Source organism: Barbatula barbatula (assembly GCF_947034865.1).
Source record: "Barbatula barbatula genome assembly, chromosome: 2".
NCBI lineage: Eukaryota > Metazoa > Chordata > Actinopteri > Cypriniformes > Nemacheilidae > Barbatula > Barbatula barbatula.
In genome coordinates, this window is record NC_136767.1 from 20435385 (window position 1) to 20456604 (window position 21220).

Consider the following 21220-nt stretch of genomic DNA (forward strand, 5'->3'; position numbering starts at 1 on the left):
TGAGAAGATTGTTCTCGCCAGACAAAAACACGCCACTGAGTCACTTTGACCCGATGACATTATTCATGTTAACACACTGCAAACTATAATCGTCAACAACTGTAATTCGAGTCAGGCTAGTATTGCTGTGTACATTTTCCATCAACATGGTTAAACAATCTCCGACTGATAAAAAAAACAACTTTTCTTCCACCAAGACAACTGGCCCCACTTCAAAGCCTCTGGCACGAAATGTATTCTTCATGGCATTCACAAATTACATCATACTGTAAACAAAAGCAACACAATGAAAACTAAAGGTTGAACTGTAAATAACTATTTAGCTATCACTTCATATTATTTAGAATATGCACATTTAATTTTTCTTATATAAACATTTTAATGAAACTTGATTAAATTGAAACTTGACAACAACAGTTCCATTTGTACTTTTAATGAGGGCGGAGAAACAATTGTCTATAAAGAACAAGTTATCAAAACAGGGCAATCCTGAAAATCTTGTTCTGTGTCATTTCACACAGTCAGGCATTTTCTGTAACACACTAATCACATTTTTAAGTTATACGGAACATTTCTATGGCAGTTTTCTGTACATTTTAACATGATTCTAAAAAACAATTTATAGACAGTTGCTTCTGACTGACATGGGGTTTACATATAAAAAAAACATCCGGGATATATGATACAAATAAGATATTTTGTATTTTAAAAATACATTTTAATGGCCTTGTTTAATGATGATATCAGTCATGCCATCAATCTTGTGCAGCTCCAAGTTCTGTTGATGGAAAGAACAACTTTTAGATTTATAGACGATTAATAGCTCATGCATCTAAATAAGTGGTAGCCAAGACTAAACACAAACAGCATGCAAATAATAATTCAACATAGTACAAACTCAAAAAGCATTCACCTTCTCATTAGCCAGGTGCAGAAGGGCCACAAAGGCGAGGGGTACTGAGAGATTGGTGGCCATGGAGGAAGGGAGTCTAAAGGGAAATAATGTAGGTAATTATGTATCGTTAAATTAATATTTACCGACATACATGAAAATATTTCATTTGGGGAGCAGAACATTTATACATAATGCGTAAAAACTACCTTTGTACAAGATTCCTGATGGACTGGCTGAATGATTTTTCACCAGGTACTTCTGTTGCCTCCTCATTTTGTACCTCCTATAGACAGAAAGAAACAGTGGGTACATCAACTAAGTTAATACTAAAAAGAAAACAATTCAGTATGCAAAGGGTAACTTCAAATAAAATGCATTGAATATGTCATTCAAATTATCTAAAGCAGCGGTTCTTAATCCCCGCTTGTATTCGTGAGAACACCCCAGTCAATAGTTGTTGGATTCAGAATGCATTCTCACACGTAAAGAACATAACACCAAGGACAAAAGATGGCACACCTTGGCTGTTTTTTCCGGACTTTCTGTTAAAAGACTCCACATTGAGGTCTTTAGCTTCTTAATGTCCATTTTCTTGGCCGTCTTAGCGTAGTTTATCTCGATAATGTTTACCTAGTATGAGGATAAAAAAATTATGAAGTTAAGAGATGTTGTAATTCCTTCATCCACACATTTCTGAAATGGGTGATAAAGTAATTAAAACTCATCTTACTTTATGAGGCTCAGGAACAAGACAGTCATCTCCATATGTAGAGATGTCATCTGTGTCTAGAGAGAAAGGGTTTGGTCGATCTGTCTGAGAGTCATCAGATCCTCCAAATCCTTCAGCATCCTCGCTGTCTCCTTCCTATGAACACATTGTGTCACCTGTTAACATCCACTTTTATCCATGGTCTCTAAAACCATTTATGATAATGTTACAGTACTGTTTGGTATACCTGAAGACCAGGGCAGAAGTTGGCTGTGTCGTTGGCGTTATTGTAATCATACTCTCCTATTTCCTCACTCAACTCACCCGATAATCTCTTTTTGCCCTCTGCACTAAGCTGTGTGAATGCAAAATAGAAAAATTAGCAATAGTGTGAGACATCTCATTTGCAGCATTAGAATGACAATGCATGATGCATTATCACACAAAATCAATTTTCGAATTTGGAAGATATCCATTTACTTACTGTGTTAGAGGGTTTGAGGCTAAGTTGTGAGAGGTTACTGGGAGGATACTGGAAGTCTGCTGGAAGTGTGGTTTTCTTATTGCTGCTATTCAGAGCAGACTTACTAATAGTGGTTGCTGTCTGAAAAAATATAATTGTGATGCAGTAATTGTTACTTTCATTAAAGAGACTAAATTAAATACACAGTATCAAACTCACAGAAAATACAATGTTACAGTTTTGAAAAGTATCATTTTCTTCAAAATTATCATGGGAACTTTTGAATAGGTACCCTACAGACCCATGTTGTTGTTAAGCAATTGTGCATTTTATGGTAAAACATTCATTATCACTTGACTAATCCTTAATCTTTATCTTTAATTTGAAACATTTTACCTTATCCCATGTCTATACAACTTGCACACAGTATTATTATTATTATTATAGCACATAAATTTCATGGACTATTTTTGTGGAGTTTTTCTTAACTGACTGCTTCCATTATGAACTGTAAATGCTACACAAGTATTAATTCAAATTATCTTCCTGCATTCCACAGAAGAGACAGCATTCAGGTTTAAAACATAAGCTTGAGTGAGAACATTGTTTAAGGCTGTTTTAAATGCTTAAGGAAACAGGAACTTACTCTAGTTGTCTTAAAGTAATTATGAAAGTGGATATCTTCTTTAAAGTCGATAACCAGAGGATTCTTTGGAGCTCGCTTCCGGGGTTCTTTGTCTGGTTTGTGATCCTCTAGTTAAGATAAAAGAACATGAGATATTGTACACTCAAAAGATGTGGAATAGAGAACACTACTTTATACATAGCTTCTTGCTACAGTAGACAAAATACACATTATTCATTATAGAAATTTAAGCAGCACCAGTAAAATGTAAAATTGAAACTTGCAAAAACGCTAAATACGGGAACGCTAATTCATAGCTTACGTTTATGCCCAGGTTTGAAAAGCCAGTAGCCGGGTCCAACCCAGGTGGCCATTGTCCTGGGACTGAAGTACGAGTATTCTCTTGGTTGATCAGACAACTGCATACACATGGTAGCAATATCTACCTCCCTGATTGGAACAACACCTCTAAACACAACATAAACACAATCGTGAATGACATACAGACACATAGACAGACATCATGATGTGTTTGACGTGAAATGGGACTTAAATCACTTAAAGGGAAGTCAATGGGGGGCAAAATCTGTCTGGTTATATGCATTCTTCCAAATATCTTTCTCTGTGTTCATCAGACCAAAGAAATGTATGCAGATTTGGAACAACTCGAATGATGACGGAATTTGCACACTATAAGTTAACTATAGATGCTTGATAACATAAGGAGCAAATACATTTGTACAATACATTTCACAAGTACTAACCGTCCTTTTTCAGGGCTCTTTGAACAAGCTTCTCTGTGTTCTTTATACTCCTCAGAGTCTACCGGTCTCCCCTCTTCCATATCTGCATCAAAATGATCCCCAAAATCTGGACCCTCATCCTCTTCCGGCTCAATATCAGCATTGACATCGAATGCATGCTCCCCCTGCTTCATCTTCTCAAGAATCTGATTGAGGTTTGTTGTCTACAATATGACAAACAAGAATGATAAACATCACACATTTAACACATGCGTTATATAACATCTCATCTCTGTCAAAGGCTAAAAAGATCATACTTGCTCAGGAGTCCATCTAGTGAAAGAGAAATCCTGTAAGGATGGACAAATGGGTCTATCTTCCAATGTCTTCAAATGGGCTGTGAAAAGACATGAATCAATGCATTTTCACGACACTTAGTATGGTTGTTAAAGCAAAATGATCACAACACACACAGAAACCTCTAGACCAAAACAGCAGAACAATGCTCAGTGAGGCAAAGGGTGGACTGACCCGTGACTCAAAACTGAACGTAATGTACAATGACCTTACCTGTGAACGGTGATATGGGAACAAGTTGATGAGGCATCTGTACTGGAGATAGCTGTGACTTCAGTAAGGTCATATGTGACGGAAAGCACAGCTCACAGCGGCTGTCCTCGCTGAATAACACAGAGAGGAACACACCTGCTGTACTGTTCTCATCGAAAGAAGCAGCCATACGCTGGAACATGGGGTCCACCTGGAGAGGATGTTTTAAATCAGTTTTTTGTTACATTCTCAAATATAAAAACATACCTAAGAAGAAAATATGCAGCTTATCTTATATCGCTGAATTATTCTGTACATACAGTAATTGCACCGTTCACATTTTTCAATCACACTATTTACCTCACATTTCATCTCGGATTCAGAAAGATTGATGTTACTGAGGTTCTGTTCCACTGTCTTTTTCTGAGGTCGTTTCTTAGTCGTGTGCTTAACAGCCACCTGTTCTCCCTGCCCAGCCTCCGCTAACTGAGCGTCCTCATCACCATCCTGATCTGGAATGACATTCAATTTCATTACTACTTTGTATAGTCCTGGGAGGTTGTGATGCATCAAACACACAACTTTGGTCCTAACCCTCTCTGAAAAATCCATACGTTTCCCATAGTACAAGACACCTTGACATGCCTTGGACAATTACTCACTCTCTTTAGGTTTGGTTTCCGAGCCCAACCCTCCCAGAACTCTGTATGCATCGGCATGTACTGCATCCACTCTCACAGCATAAATTTTCGTGCTAGCATCCAGGGTGCCTGCTGCCACCTAAATTAACGCAACAGAACCGTTAGTTACAGTGCATGCAAACTTGTGAAGGTAAAAAATTGTGAGCTTTTACCTTGAAGTTAAGCTCGGAGTCTTTCTGCTTGAGAATGTCTGCCATGTAATCGATGAGGTGCAGACCAAATGCATTCTTCGTGGTGATTTTCTGCAAAAAAAGGTCAGTTGTTTATTTGCACATTTGCAAGATCTCCACTGACTAAATACACTTAACTCACATTTTCAGTGGAAAGCTTGATGCAGGTTGAGTAATGTTCAGAGATCTGTGCAGATGACAGCTTTGGTACTGCAGCAGGGGTGGCTGTAGAACTTCAGTGAGAGAAAAAGTTTATGTATAGGATGGATTACGTTAATATAGCATATGTGCACCAACTTTGCTAACATACCTGTGGCTACCGGCCTCGTTGATGGATGAATCATTCACCCCATGAAGATCGATTACTTTAGACCTGCGTCTCTGGCGTCTCTCTTGCTCGTCATCGTTTCCTTGGATATTGTCGAGGAGAGGTGTGCTGGTGGCCGACAGAGCAGCCGTTTTGTGTCCTATGGCTGGAGAGGACCACTGCCGTGGACGCGATACCGGCGTACTAAATCCACTCATAGTGACTGCAAAACGAAATTTATGTTACAGAGTAATGTTACTTTGTTGAGCAACCATAGACTTTCAAGACGTGCTTTCAGATAACGTTACATATTACACGCTAGGCCCATTTCAATGCGTCGAAATGTAAACAACTTTAAATAATGCTTATTTTAACACAAAGGAGTAAATTGTGTGCATATCTGCTATATAAATGTTCTGTTCGAGCAAATGTTTAAACCCGAAAACACATTTAACAAATACGGAAAATACACTAACGTTAGTTAGCACGCGTTTGAAAAAGCAACAAGCCAAACAAGCAAACTCGTTGAAAACCGTATTTAAGGGGACTCGGATGAAATAAAAACAACTCAAATGAAATTACCTGAGTTGAACTGTGGATTTATCCGTAAAATAACGCAGTCGAGTGGTAATGTGTTCTCTGTATGTTTAGACGTCCATTTGAAAATTAGCGCCGAACGGTAACGTACGTCGTCGCCGGTGATGTCATACGTACAAACGTAAAGTCCCGTCTTGAGCAAAACCCTTTTGCGTTGTTTATTTTTCATAACATTTTTTCCACACATAACTACTTTTTTCATAACGTGTTTTTGTTAAGGTGGGATTTTAGTTGTAATAAATTGTACTGTGTACAAACTATTGTTACATATTAAGTATTAGGTTACATGTTAAATGTTGTTACAGTCAGAATTCTACTATCATAACATGATAGGAAGTCATTTTCTTTCATTTTGACTAGTATATATAGGAATTATTCTCGTAATTTGGCATTTATACAAATATTTATAGACAGCTTTCTTCCAAGTGCTGACGGAAGTGCAAGAGCATTTCTTGTGTTCCACTAGATGGCAGTAAAGTCGCTGAAAATGTTTCATGTTTGCATTCTTTTAGTTCCCAGTTCAATAATGTTTTTCAGTTACAGTAGTCTTATTCTTTAAATCATGAACTAAAAGGTGTAAAACCTTCGCAGACATTTGCAACTTGTTGGCATATCGTTCATGTAAGGACATCAATGCTTACTGGTAAGCCTGGTGGAGTGAGTACGGCTGATCGAGTGTTTGAAGAGATAACTGTTTGGAAGATAAACTTTATTTTTATCAAAAACCTTTTATTGGAGTCACTTATAAAGGTAAAAATATTTCTATGCACAATTTGTCTACAATAATGGTAACCTGGCTGGATATGGTTTGTGGATTTATATAGGCTACTACTATATAAAATATATTTAAATTGTTGGAGGATTCAATAAATACAATCAAATATATAAGGCGAGGGAAGACAGTAAACCGGTGTAAAATGTCAGTAAGGCCAGCTAGTTGGGACTACACATGAATGACGTAACTGTTGACAATACAACAGCTTGTGTGCAGTGCACTGATGAAAATATATAATCCATGTGCAAATGCTGATTTGGCCCTTTCTTGCTTGATAATGACAATATCTTCTGCCTTTCTTGTGCTACCCCCTCTCTACTTCCTTTTTTTCACATTGAGTTTAACAATCTCTTCTGTATTTTCTGTGAGTGACCTAAGCCGCTTACCTCAACCATAAAATCAAATGATGTGTACCAAGGCAGCGTTTGAGCCTGCTTTAACTTGACTTTGGTGACGGCCCATTTTCATGCCGTAGAGACAAACGTATGCAGTCCTGCAGATGAAGACACATATTGATTTTATTAAACTGAATAGCTTGAGGAGGGAAGGTGTCTCAAGGTCGGTCATTTCTGAATTGGCCTCTGGTCAGTGATTGACACATTTATGCTGTATAATGCATGCGCTGCAAATATTGAATTACTTTCAGATCCCGCAGGATGCAGACTGCTCATGCTTATGCTGCAGCTGAGCATAACATGCTCCTCTCCTGGGCCCTATGAATAGACTATACTATAGAGGACCATAGAGCCTGGGTACAATGTTCCCTATTATTTGCTACCTGATGAAGGTCTTCGGTTGGACGTAAGTTTTGAAAAACTTTGAACCTCCTGGTGCCACAGGCAAAGATAAACTGGTGGCTGTGTGAATATCATGTTTAAAGGGATAGTTCACCTAAAAAATGAAAATTCTGTGATCATTTACTCACCCTCATGTCATTCCCAACCTGTATAACTTTCTTCTGCAGAACACCATAGAAGATATTTTGAAGAATGTTGGTAGCCAAACAACATTGAACCCCAATGACTAACAATCTATGGACACAAAATTACTGAGACATTTCCTTTAAAATTTATTCGAATAGCATATAGAGTCCGGTGAATAACTCAGAAGTGTAATTTTCCCTTTAAATTAAACTGAGTTCTTCGTTATACTGTAATTCCCATCTGTACTAGCCTGGAAATATGTTCATATTGTAGTTGTTTTAGTTGTTAGGATCAAATTAGATTTTATTATCCTAAATTTGTATATATTCAATCATCATCATCGAATTACATGTAATGCTAACTAAACAGTGATTTCCGGCTTTCAAATATGGGACAGTTAATCCCAACAACCCCAAAAACTAGACCATCAGTGTTTTGCCAAGTTTTCTGCATTTTATGTTATTATTTTGTATAGCTTGAGGAACAGGCTTGCAGATTCATATGATAGCACACTGAAGTGTTTTGAATTGGTAATTCACATAATGCACATAGCTTAGGATACTGTATTAAAGCAGGTTATATGCATGAATGTATCTCGAAAGTCCTTTAAGATTGACAGATTTCTCTTATTCTTAAATATATATGTTTTTGACAAAAATCAACAGTCAATAAATATATTCTACGGATGCTACAGTCAGTTAATAATTGTTTCCATTGTGAAATTTCTTTGTTTCAGGAACATTAGATTTTTTTTGAGCGGCATACTGTAAGTTTCTCAGTCTTTTAGAAATATTATGTTATTTTCTTTGAAGTTCATACTGTTCCACGGCAGTGATATTTTCCCAGGTGTGGGGGCGACTTTGATGCTGAGTTAATTAGGGCGAGCTGAGGTTTTCATTCTCACTCTGTCCCCACCAACCAGCACTGCTACTCAATTTCTAACAGACAATTTGGTCTCTTTCAACTCGATCAGTATATTGGCCATGCTGTTGAGCTTTGCTTCAGTGTTCAGGAAGACAAAAGCCACTTGTTATATCTCCCACACTGTAAAAGTTGCAACCTTATTTGCATCTTTTCCTGATCTAACCCTTTCAATGCAGTCACATTTATTTCTGAGTTTTCAGTGGCCAGCAAAGTGTCATCTTGCTCTTGTTTCAATCTTATTCTAAGTAAATTGCATTCATTTGTAACGAATGGCTCTTGATAATTTAATAAACTGTAAGAGAAGGCTTTACATGTTATATCGTTTTTTCTGTATTGTGACGTGAGTGAAACAACTTCATGGGAAAAAATAGGACAGGATTTTATTTTGTCTTTAGGAAATGAATCGACCCTTTCAATGCAGAGTTTTAAGTGGCTAGCTATTTGGCTTAATCAAACGTCATCTTGCTCTCATTTCAATCTTCTTCCAAGTAAATGACATTGTAGCGAATGGCACTTGATAACTTATAAAAATATAAGTAAAGGTGTTACATGTCATATGTTTCTTTTTCATATTGTGATCTGAGTGAAACAACTTCTAGACTGGGAAAAAGTAGGACAGGATTTAAGCTTTGCCATTAGACTGTCTTTATAGTCCCACCCCACATCGAAACGTATGTCATGTTAAAGGGATAGTTCACCCAAAAATGTCATAAATTCCCCACTCTCAATTTGTTCCAAACCTGTATAAATTTGTTCTGATAAAACACAAGGAAGGAAAATAAGGCAGATATTTGGAAGAATAACAGTAACCAAACAGATCTCATCCCCCATTTTCTGCAACAGGGAGTAATGATGACAGAATTTTCATTTTTGTTTGGACTATCCCTCGGGAAGGTTAATGGTTATTCTGAAAGATTATGAGGGCACATGAATAAAAAAAGACCCAGATGGTTAAATCATCTATTATACACACTGCAATATTTCATTCAGAAATAAGATTTGTCAGTTTTATTTCATGCCTGCTTAAAGGGCATGATGTCTCAAGACGGCCTTGTGGAACCAGAAGGTGAAATGATGGCGAGAAGGTTAATGCCCCCGTGCGTCACTTATCTGGTTATGGATTCATAATGTTGTCGGTTATTAATGTGACAATATTGCAGCCAAATTTTAGACATTTAGGCCACTTTCTCATGAATGCAGTTATGCGTCTAGAAACTGCCCTCCTTTCTCTCACATCTCTTCTCTCTACTTCTCCAAAAGGGCATTTATGTCCTTTGCTTTTGAATTGAGGAAATATTTGCTTTCATACTCAGATTACCTACCTTATACGTTTACACATCTGTAGAGTCCCTAATCAGGTTGCAGATGCCTTCATCCCCTCAGATCTTTGGGTGATTTTAATTATTAATCCTGTCATGGCGGGAGTAATTATTATGTCATTCCAGCCATCTAATGACAGAGAAGAGGCGAATGCATTATTAGACCTGACAGGATGCAGTATATCAGAGGAGTGGGGCTCACCCTATCCTCCTGCATTGACAGTGTGATTTTTGGAAGCCCGGAGCAGATGAATACTGATGTATGGCAGGGATGCTGCAAGGAAACATCTCAAGGCTTTTTGCAAATAACAGCCATGCTGCCTATCTGCCAGACTCTGACAAAAATCCAAAAGCAAGCTACTACGAATCACCAAGGCAACAGGACCAGCCTTAGCATACAAATTTCCTTCCCCTTTGAAAGATTAGCGGCTCGCACGTTTTTAGATGCGCACCGATATTGTAATTACCAATAATGCAAATGTGTAAAATTCTATTGACTGCCTGGCTTTAGTTAACGTGCCGTGTGGGTGATGTGATCAATCGAAGTCTTTGTTTCATTAAGTCTTCTCTGATGCACATGCACTTCATCACGCATGTTTCTTGTTATAGCTCAGACCTGGATGAGATTGGGCCACTTATTCAGGTGAAGGAGCCTGTTAAAGTGTTTTTTCATCTCATAATCAGCCAGTCCTGTGGAAGCTTATAGCAAATGAGGGCTGCTTAGTCTGGTGACAAATGCACTGACATGTTAATGGTGATTCAGGGTTTTATTATGATTCTGATTTTAGCGTTTTGTTGGAGAACCGTAATGCCAAAAAACACGAGTGCGTTTTATTTTTTGACATATTGTTGATGGGTTAACTTAGATATTTTGTTACTTTTTCTTAGCTCAGCTCAGATAGCAGTAAGCATTTTCACAATAATAATTTTTTTTTATTACAATAAAAGTGAAAGTTTCTTTTATTGCTTTTCTTAAGCTCAGTGGTAAGAGCATTGCAAGGTTGTGGGTTCGATCCCAAGGGATTGCACATACCTATAAATGTATAGGATAATGCAATGTAATTCGCTTTGAATAAAAGCATCTCCAAAATCCGCAAATTATTATTTTTTTATTTGAAAGCTATTTGTATTGCCCCAGTTGAACCTCAAATGTGACCCTGCACCACAAAACCAGTCATAAGCGGCACGTGTATATTTGTAGCAATAGCAATACATTGTGGGTCAAAATTATAGATTTTTCTTTTATGCCAAATATCATTAGGATATTAAGTACTGATCATGTTTCATGAAGATATTTAGTACATTTCTTACCATAAATATATAAAAACTTTATTTGTGTGGATGCAGCAAAATCTCTAACAAAATGGGTGGAAATCAATACATTAGAGAGATGTTTTGTGATGTTCCAGTAACCTTTCTGTCTGTGCGGCACAGGGAACACCTACTATGGCATTTTATATAGCACTTTATGGTGTATTGCTGTACACCCAAAGCGCTTTACAGTCATATGAGGGGGTCTCTCTCAACCACCACCAGTGTGAACCATACACTTGGATGATGGCAGCCACAGTACAATGACGCCAGTGCGCTCACCACACAACAGCTATAGGTGGAGAGGAGAGTGAGAGACAGAGCCAATTTAGAGGGTGTAGGATTATAAAGAGGCCATGATTGACAAGAGCCATTGGAGGGAATCTGACCAGGACACTGGGGTTACACCCCTACTCTTTTACAAGAAGTGCTATGGGATTTTAAATGACCACAGGGAGTCAGGACCTTGGTTTAACGTCTCATCCGAAGGATGGATCTCAAGCTTCAGTGCCGTAGACTTTTCTGTGAACTCTCTTCTGTGCCCAGCAGTGCTTGTTGGCGTCCCGGACCTCCCAGGTCTTTTCACCCAGGCACCTCTCCCCCAGTGGGTTGTCTCTCTCTCCTCGAAGCTTCTCCCCGCAGCTTGTTCTCCCCTCTCGGGTCCAGTTCTCCCGGAGTGGATCTTGTGAGTTCATCCGGTCGAGTCCTCTCCCTGTGGACTTCCGTGCTGCCAGTGGTGCCTGTGGGCTGTGGTTTTTTGTTTTGACTTTTGGACAGTAATAAATCTCTCATTACCCGTATTGAGTCTCTGCCTCCTTTATGAGTCATGACAAAATCTCTCCACCATTAAACATGTCTTTATATTAGAGCATTTGTGTGTGTGCAATGGCTGTGACAGTTTGGACATGAGGGAAAATTATGAGTTTGTTAATTCTACAAACTCCTGAATGAATTCAGACCAGCTGGGCAGATTATGTGCCATGTTTTCCATCTTTTGGCTGTTCTGTTTCGAAAAAGCGAAAGTGTTGTTCACAAAAGTTTTCAAAAGTTCAGGATGTTGACAGAGATCGTGGTGGCACATAACTTAATGTGATGTACACAAATAAGAAGTGGTCCCGGATCAACATCCTGTGTTGTCTCTGGAAGAAAAGTCCAATTAAGCAGTCATTGCCCTTTGAGTTTAGAAATAGCAGCAGGAATAAAATCCATCAGCAAAATGTCCAGTTGCTTGTCATTTGATTGCTTTTCGCATGGTTAGGCTACGTTGTATGATATGATTGGTTTATGTGAATGTTATTTCAGAAATTCTCTTACAGCTGTTCTGTAATGTTTCCGCTTAAGGTACTCTGCTCCAGTATATTACCTGAGCTAAACAAATAGATTTGTTTTCTCATTACTAATACATATTTTTTTCTCCACTATCGTCCACATCCTCTGGGGTAATGGCCCCTAAGGGTATGATCTTCATTAGCTAGGCATGTTATGCCACATTCAGCCCACCTTACCCCCAACCAACCGCTCTGCATGCTTACTCTTACTGCACATATCCCAGCATGCCTTTCCTCACCTTAGACTCCCCAACGCTGATTCCTGCTGATGTCAGTTCTCACTGCCAACAGCACTTGACTTTCTGTACTTCACTTTACCACTGCAACCTCTCTACATTTAAGAAGTAAAATTAAATAACCCAGTTTAATATCGTGACAACATTTGGCTTTTAAGCTTTGCATTCTTTCTTATACTCTCTAGACGGTCTTGCTTGCCACTGGCATTTGTCCATTGTCTGAAAAATTGCATTGAAGAAGTCGGAATTGAATTCAACTGTGTGCATGCACAGAATGAGAGAGCACATGTTAAACTGTCAAACTATGTGTGAATGAAAAAAATCTTAAGATCTTAAGAAGGAACAGTTTTCTCACATATTTGTGCGTGTTTGTTGGAGCCATTGAGAGATCATGCCTTAGGTCTAAATTTAGTTTAGAATGCTTTGGCAAAGCTTCAAACAAGCTCACACTTAAGTTGCAGTGGGTGGAAGATGTTGATCTTATTCCACTACATTAAACTCTATTTTGAAAGAAGAGAGGACAGCTGGTGGTTAAGGATGTATAGATTACACGGTAACAAACATGCTCCATAGAACAGCAAACATTACCTAGCTCAAAACTTTGTCAACTTTTCGAAGCAGTTTTCCCGCACACAGAGATAGACCATCTCAGTTATAGCCAGTTCCATTGTACGCACACGCATGGCCCAAAGTTAACTTTTGGTCTGTGTTTAGTTATAAAAATTACAATTTATTTGATTTTTAATTAATATGAATAATAATTTATATTCATATTATATTGTAATATTACATTAAAACTACTCAACAGTTATTGATTCTTTGCAGAGGTCTGACGGAAGTTATGTTTGGACCAGACAATAGTTTGTTTGTGTTGTTGCTGCTGAAACTCTCTAGACCTCTTCGGATGATGTAAACAACGAACTTCATGTTCCAAATCGCACAAAGGTTTGAACAAAATACAACCAACAAAATACTTATAGTTTATTTAAAATGTTAAACAAATATCTATAAGATTCAATTATATATGTAAGATTAAAAATACATGAATAAAAACTGAAACCGGAAGTGCTTCTGGGCGCGTGTTTGCGAAGTTGGTCAATGCTACTATAAATCTCATACTCATCCACTGTACATGGATTCTACTACAAGCAACAAATATGTTTATTTTATTTTATTTGTTTGAAGAAAAAAGCTTTAATATGAACCGTACTATTCGTAGCAATGCACTCATTAGTCTTAAGCCTGTTACATAATTTGAGCAAATGCATGTCAAATGAATTAAGACTATATTTCTCTGTGCAAAATATCTCAAGACGCTTTGTGAACTCCCTTTTTCAGGTAAACCCATGCTTCACTGAGTTCCAGGGTGTCTGGTAAGCCTTCCTGATCTTTTGATATGATGAAGGTATTTACTTGTATCCTTTATTTTCCTAGGGTGCATCCTCAAAACAAGCTCCAGAATACACTTGTGATCTGATATGTAAGCTTTGTTTCTCCTTTCATTCTTATCGCTGTATGTAGAGGTAAAACACTGTGCTTGACTGAAAGTCAAGCTTGACCACTTCTTTCAAAAGTGGTGTCTGAGACCAGATATAAAGTCTTTGCACGTACCTTCTCTGGATGGGTTCCATATTTGTTTTTGAGAGAATCACATTAAAAGTATTCTTTCTAGAAGAATGTCTTTCTGTTTTAATGAAATGACCAGTGATAACAAATACGTTTTGTAATGCCCTTTGGTTTTCTATGGGGTTGGCAATATTTCTAAAGGGCACTGTAGATTTTCAGTATTGCTATATTGCATTGTTACCTTTCATCTACCAATGACAGGTCTGAAGAGGGAGATGTAAAAGCAGCTAAATGAGCAACACAAATGAAAAGCCTTGAAAATTGAATGCTGTGTATTTTCGTATGCATGGATGTGCATGCGTGTGTATATCTTCATGAATGTTTCCTGCATGCTGTGTCCAGCTGGAAGATCTATCAGCAGTCTTTTAATTCCATTAGTAAATGAAGGAACCTCCATCACCTACATCACTGTGCCATATCTGTTATATTAACAACCCCTGGCACTCCCCCGACCTATTCAATAGGCATCCAACTGTCTTTCAAACCACTGACATACAGGAAATGCGAAATGTGGTTCTTATCTGCAGGCATCTGTAGACCCTCTCTTTCTTAGGAGTTTACTTTGACTTTGTCCACACACAAAAATATTTATAGGTGGAAGTCGCCCTAAAGCTTTAAACACAGTACCCAACTTCTTAATGCACTGCAGTAGTGTTTTCATAAAGACATTTGTTAGTTCACCCACAAATGAAAAATAATTTACTGACTCTTATGGCAGTGCAAACCTGTATTACTTTCTTTCTTCTGCAGAACACAAATGAAGATGTTTTGAAATTTGTTGGTAACCAAACAACTTAAAATATCTTCTTTTGAGTTTCACAGAAGGTGAATAAGTGAATATTTACTTTTCAAGTCCATCCCAGTTTCGTTTTTACTTCCATTGTGTTATTTCCTTAGTATGCTCATGGCAGAGATGTGAATGTTCTAATGTTAGTAATTCATTACCAGGCATCCATTGTGTTTTGAAATGGCAGTGAAAGATGCTAATGATAGGGTCTATGCAGTATTTACAGCTTTTAGCTGCCATCCATTACAGTTTATTTAAATACATAAAAGGCACTTCATGCATTCAGTATAGTATTTATGTCTACAGCTGTGAATTAGACCATAATACACCTGCTCCCATCATGACTTGCAGTGGTGTTGGTTAAAACTTTAACATCCCGCTGTTTTTCAAGTAATGTTTTGAGACACCGGAGCTAATGTAAATTGCATAGGTTTGCGTAAAATGTCTTCTCAGAATTTATTTTTCTCTGGCCAACCTCTGGATATCCACTGTTTAGCCTCACTGGGAGTTTCCGCAGTACTGCACATTTCGGCATGGTACTTCTCTTGGTTGAAGAATTATAAGCAAGTGGGGAAGCTGGAAGAGGCTAATGCAGCCCGCGCTCTTCTCTCCGAGGGTCATGGTCCCGGTGGGGGTTATTCCATCCTCCCCCTGGCTGGAATGTCAACATCCCCTCCTGCCGAGAAAATTGAAAAGACGAGAGATAGAGGAGGACAGACAGCGCATTAGAGGGGATGGAATGGCTGCCCTTTCTATTTTCCATTAGACCGAATAGAGTGGTAGAAGAGACCTTCAGTTATTACGACTGTAGTCATGAGCAGGTGAAATCTCTGTCACTGGCTAAAGCAGGTGTATTCACCTTGGCTTTGAGATCAGCACAGTGGCACAATGGTCCAAGCCTAGGGCGCTTAAAGTATCTTTTTTTTATAGTCCATTTGATGAGAATAAAGTATTTTTATTTATACTTTGAGGAATTTTATGAATTTGAAGAATATGTATAATCAATGTTTCTTTCACTTTGAATCTTAGATTTAAGAACTTGTCCGAATATTTACATGTGTGTATATTATAAGATCATTTTTATATTTTGGGTGAACAGCTTTGGAGAGTAATTGTGAATGATATAAAAAAAATGAATGTAGAAAATGCGTTGATGATCTCATAATCTTAAAAACTACAACCTGGCCTAATTTAGATCCATTTTACAATGAGATCGCAAAGCAAGATTTCTAGTATAATTATATCTGCAAAAAGGATGAAAAATTGGTGAAAATAATGGCCTTTCATCTCAGTACAGTATGCGGTTTGTTACAGAAGTTCTACATGACCTTTGAGTTTCTCCACAACAGGATGTTAGAATTAGATTAAAGTCAGAAATTCAATCTGAATCCGAAGAGTGAAAGATTAAAGGTGCAAAACCAAGGACAGAGAAGATGTAGCAATGTGCTACTGTACAGGCTGAGAAAAAGAAAGGATAGAAAATAAAACAACCGAGACAAAAAAAGCTTATCTTGTCTGTGTTTACAGGAAACAACACTCTTTTATAATCCACATGCCCTGTCAGAACGATGCAGTGTAGTGTGTCCCATGTGATTGCTGTAGGCTGAACACATCATTGCTGTTTTTATTTAATCACATGTGGAGAGTTTGATGGAAAAGAAAAAGGAGGGTCAACCAGGCATCCAGGCAAGTTGTTTTCTCCTCAAATCCTTTGCCAATTTCTGACAAACCTTGCATCCCTGGATAAAGTTTGATCCGTGTCTTTCGTGCTTGAGTTATTCATGCCTCAAGTCCAGTTTTAGATCCATTTAGATGATAGTGTCTTGACCTTTCTCTTTCTTTACAATGGGAGAAAGTGAATGTTTAAAATGCTCTGCTGCCATTTTGCCATTATGCATATGGCTGTGCAATGTAGCATATGACTAGCATATGATGCAAATGTTATTAAAGTCAATGATGGGGAGACACACCATTTAAGTTAGTTTCTTCTGTACTGAGTTTTAAAATGTCATGGTTTATATGGAAATTTTTTGTTGTGTCTTTTTTTAAACCCGATGCAGATTTACATGATCACTGGAGCTGCAAGTGGCTGCAGTGACTGATTCAGAATGCCTTAATATTTGAAAAAGAAAGGAGCGAGAGTGGAGAAAGAAACAGATCTTTTACTTACCCTCATGTCCGCTTCTGTTTGTGTGTGAAACATACAAAAATACTTTTCTATTCAACAACAAATCAGCGATGCAGGCTGTCGTTTTTTTGTTGTCGTTGGATTTTGACAGCTCATGGTCACTATGAACATACATTGAAAAAACAAAAAATAAAGTTAGAAATATGAAATAAGAATAAAAACAGAACTATAAAACAGCATATGGGTTTAGAATAACATGAGGGTGATATTCCTTTAAGTTGGTTCTCATAAAAAAAGAGTCCATTCAAAAAAACTATTGAAATAGCGGAATGTATTCAAAAGAAAAATATATAAAAAATAAAAACATTACATCGATCGTTGTACAGCTTAAACAATGAATTTTTGCTTTGCTTTACATTAGCATTTTTATTAGAGACATCAAACAACTTAAAGGGACATAAGCGACTGCTTTCCATTACACACATTTTTACAATGGCACATTTAGAGATTATTAAGTGATAAACTGTAACATCTTTTGAATTGAATATTAAAACATCACAATGAAATGACTGAATGCCACTCATAGGCACGATTGTGAAAGGCAACTGAGTCAGAATAAGATGATACGGCTGGCCTTTTTACTATCCATATTTTGTCTCATTGCATGGCTCAAGGTCAGAACAGAGGCTGGCTATGAAGCTATAAAAGTAAGATAGAGTCACAAGCTCTGAAAGCTCCATTTGAAGACCACACTCTTCCCTATTGTTTTTACAATACAAGAACTTTGTACAAAAACTGTAAACATGGTTGATATTCAGTCCTTGAGGTGGCAGCCTCAATTAATTCACATATAAAGTCTATGACTTGTTTCAAGATCTTCACAAACACTATGAGACTTAATTAGTATTATCAGGACATCCCAGTTTGTCTTTCCTCAGAGAAATGATGTGATTTGAAGAGTTAAGGGAGAAATAAACCAAGTTGCTAAGACATTTATAAATCCCAGAGTGATGTGCTCTTTCATTTTTTTACTTTCTCGCTCATTGACTTAATGGTTGGGTCCATTGATTGTTTTATTTGGCCTGTTCTTACACCTGCCTGTTAAGAGTGTGCTATTAATTTGGCTGTTTTTGTCTTTTTCTCTGCCTTTCTGGTTGCTTTATTACTCTGATACATTTTAGTCTGTCACAATGAACCAATTTCTTTCCTCTTTCACAAGCAGCTATTAATCTAATGACTTAATGCATAAAATTAAAACAGTCTTACTATTTTAGGACACCTTAATTTTCCATTTCATTTGTCTGTAATACCTTGAACAACAGGTCCGTATGAATTTAAGCCGTGAATGCACTGCACACAGTCACTCATGTTGTTGAATACACAATGACTAATGATTCCTTTGAGATTCATCACAAGAACTTCTTTAAGAAAAGAGGACAGCAAGCACATTGGCTCAAATTAAATCTTTATGACAGCTCTCATGGGAACAACAGAGATCAAGCTTCCTCTGTAGACAGAGACTCTACTTAACATCTGACCGGACCGACTGATTGGAATTTCAACAAGATGTTGGATGGCTCTACCCATCACTGTAAAGGTCTTTGCACATACAGTCCGACAATTTCGTATGCATTTATCGTATTTGGGGCTTGTTTATACGGTGTCTCTGAATTGTTGGACAAAAATATCGGAGGGAGTGTGCAAGGGCCACTTACACTGGTACTTTATCTCTTAATAACTTAAAAGAATAGTTCACCCCCTCAAAATATTCTGTCATCATTTATTCTCTCTTTCTTTTGTGAAAGAGAAGATAATTAGAGAAATGTGTCAGTGGTTTTGTGTCCATACAGTGGAAGTCAATAAGGGCCAATTTGGTTTATGCTGTGGTTGAAAATCTGTCCTTTTTTTTGGAATGACACGAAGGATGAGTGATGAAAGAATTGTCATTTTTGGGTAAACTATCCTTATAAGTGGCTCTTTTTATGTATCACAAATAATATTTGTCCTACAGTACAGTTTCCCTTAATATTTTTAATGCCAAATGGAAGCATCCAGACACTTCATATTGGCCACAATGAAAATACATAGGTATATTTGTCAAAGCATACAGAAGCATACATACTGTATATCTATATACTGCATACAATACTTTACAAAGCATATATAAATGGGGCAGTACAACACAACAATAAAAGCAAAAAATTGCATGACCATTACTGTAATTACAACACAATTCCACAAGCCCATAGGTTCTAAAACATTATGTGAAGCCATGGTGTATCTGAAAGATGTTGATGCATCTTTGCTCTGTCAACATGTTTCAAAAAGCAAAAACATAAATATTTGTCTTTGAATATTCATTACAAACATATTTTGGAAATAACTGCTGTAATACTAAAATAAATATTTACATAATAGGTCAGGCATGGTAAATTTAGGTAATTTAGGGAAGTATTTTGGTTAGCTTTCCTGAAGCTCAGTGGTTAGAGCATGGCACTAGCAATGCCAAGGTTGTGGGTTCGATCCTTAGAATCAAATAGGACAATGCAATGTAAGGACAATGCAAGGCGCTTTGGATAAAAGTGTCTGCGTAAATGTAATGGAGTGAATTTATGAACATGAACATTACCACCATATACTGTATTATGCCGAATCCATCTTATACCGCAAGTCATCAGTTGATGTGCTGAACATGCAGTGCTTAACAAATTTATTTGACCACCACAACTCAATGTAAGGTTTGTGCCCCTGCTGCCCTAAACTAACAATAACATTTACATTTAGTCATTTAGCAGGCGCTTTTATCCAAAGCGACTTACAAATGAGGTAAACAATAGAAGCAATTGGAACAACATAAGTCCAACAAAATGCATAAAGTGCCTAAAAACTGGTCTCATATAGCCCAACTGCAAAGCTACATTCACTCTTAAAATGGATGTGTTAATTTTAACACATAGTTTTGTGTCATTTATTGAACACATTGTGTTGATGTTTGACACGAATAACACAGAAATGTTCCGGTGACCGGTGGTCTTATAAAATTGTTAAGCACTGTTTATGAAAATTCATGAACCAAAGTTTGATGGCGTCTTTTAATTACCATATTCGAATAGATATAAACAAATGATCTGTCAAGCTTTTTAAGTAAACATTTTTATTTACGGTGTCAATAAGGTTAGATGAATAAATTGTTCCTTGATCAATAAAAAATAAAGAATGTATGTAAACAACATTTTAAAACAGACCGCTTAAAGTGACCGTCTATGGAAATTACATCATTCCAACTTTTACTATTGGTTCTGCATTCTCAACGTCAATAAACGTTTTCTCACAAAGCAGAAAAGACTTTGCAAGGAGACCGTTGATAGATTAGGTCCAAGTATATAAGACACAACAGCAAAGAGGGTGTGTACATGTAAAGTCTCAGCATCATAAAGCAAATCATTCCATTCTAAAGGTCAGAAATAAGGTGCAACACTGCAATTGAAAATGAATAAAAAATACGATAAGACCCCCTTTCTTGTTATTAATGAAAGTGTCTGCCAAGGATTCTGATACAAGATCTAAAATTATCTGGGTGTTCTGTACGATTTCAAGCCAGCGGACCCAGCGGTCCACTGGTGTGGGCCTCCTGTGCTGGCTGCAAATCAAAGCGCAGCTTTCTTTGTGAATAAATGATGAACTCTACCGGCTGTCCTAATGTAGAGGAACATCTAAACAAGCGCTCACACTCGCTATACGTGTTTACGTACAGACGTGAAGAGTACCAGAATTTGAAGTGAAATTAAGCAGCCGTGCTGAATGGCGGGGGGAGGATATGAAGTATGCTGGCGGGTGGATGTGTTTCAAAGCTTTCATACACAGCTGTTGTCCTGCCCTCCGTGTTCTTGTCTCTTGAGTAATTACTTTGATTATAGAGAGATAGAGATGATGAGATCCAATTCTCCTGTGCTCGCACGCGCATAGACAAATACGGCCCATAGAGACACAGCAAACCCAGACTGGCAGACAAAACACACCTTGATAACTCACGTCTTACTTTTTAAATATGCAGTGCAAAACAACCTTAATGATTGTTTTTGTCTTGTTTTCAAGTGAATCAAT

At 37.5% G+C, this 21220-nt stretch overlaps 1 protein-coding gene across 2 annotated transcripts; it reads right to left on the reverse strand.

Annotated features, from left to right (window-relative positions):
- Positions 1-16: 16 nt before the first annotated feature.
- ncaph (non-SMC condensin I complex, subunit H) lies at positions 17-5893 on the reverse strand. 2 transcript variants are annotated; one of them, XM_079477715.1, is made up of 18 exons: positions 5745-5893; positions 5166-5385; positions 4998-5088; positions 4838-4927; positions 4647-4764; positions 4345-4496; positions 4006-4195; positions 3753-3832; positions 3457-3659; positions 3015-3160; positions 2714-2820; positions 2089-2208; positions 1852-1959; positions 1626-1760; positions 1415-1525; positions 1102-1178; positions 914-989; positions 17-778 (listed from the first exon to the last, which is right to left on the reverse strand). In XM_079477715.1, the coding sequence occupies exons 2-18, from the start codon at positions 5378-5380 to the stop codon at positions 719-721; spliced, it is 2079 nt and encodes a 692-aa protein (XP_079333841.1). In that variant the 5' UTR covers positions 5381-5385; positions 5745-5893; the 3' UTR covers positions 17-718. The 2 variants fall into 2 exon arrangements, with proteins under 2 accessions (XP_079333841.1, XP_079333842.1); XM_079477716.1 differs by having other exon boundaries at positions 108-778; positions 5639-5746.
- Positions 5894-21220: the final 15327 nt, after the last annotated feature.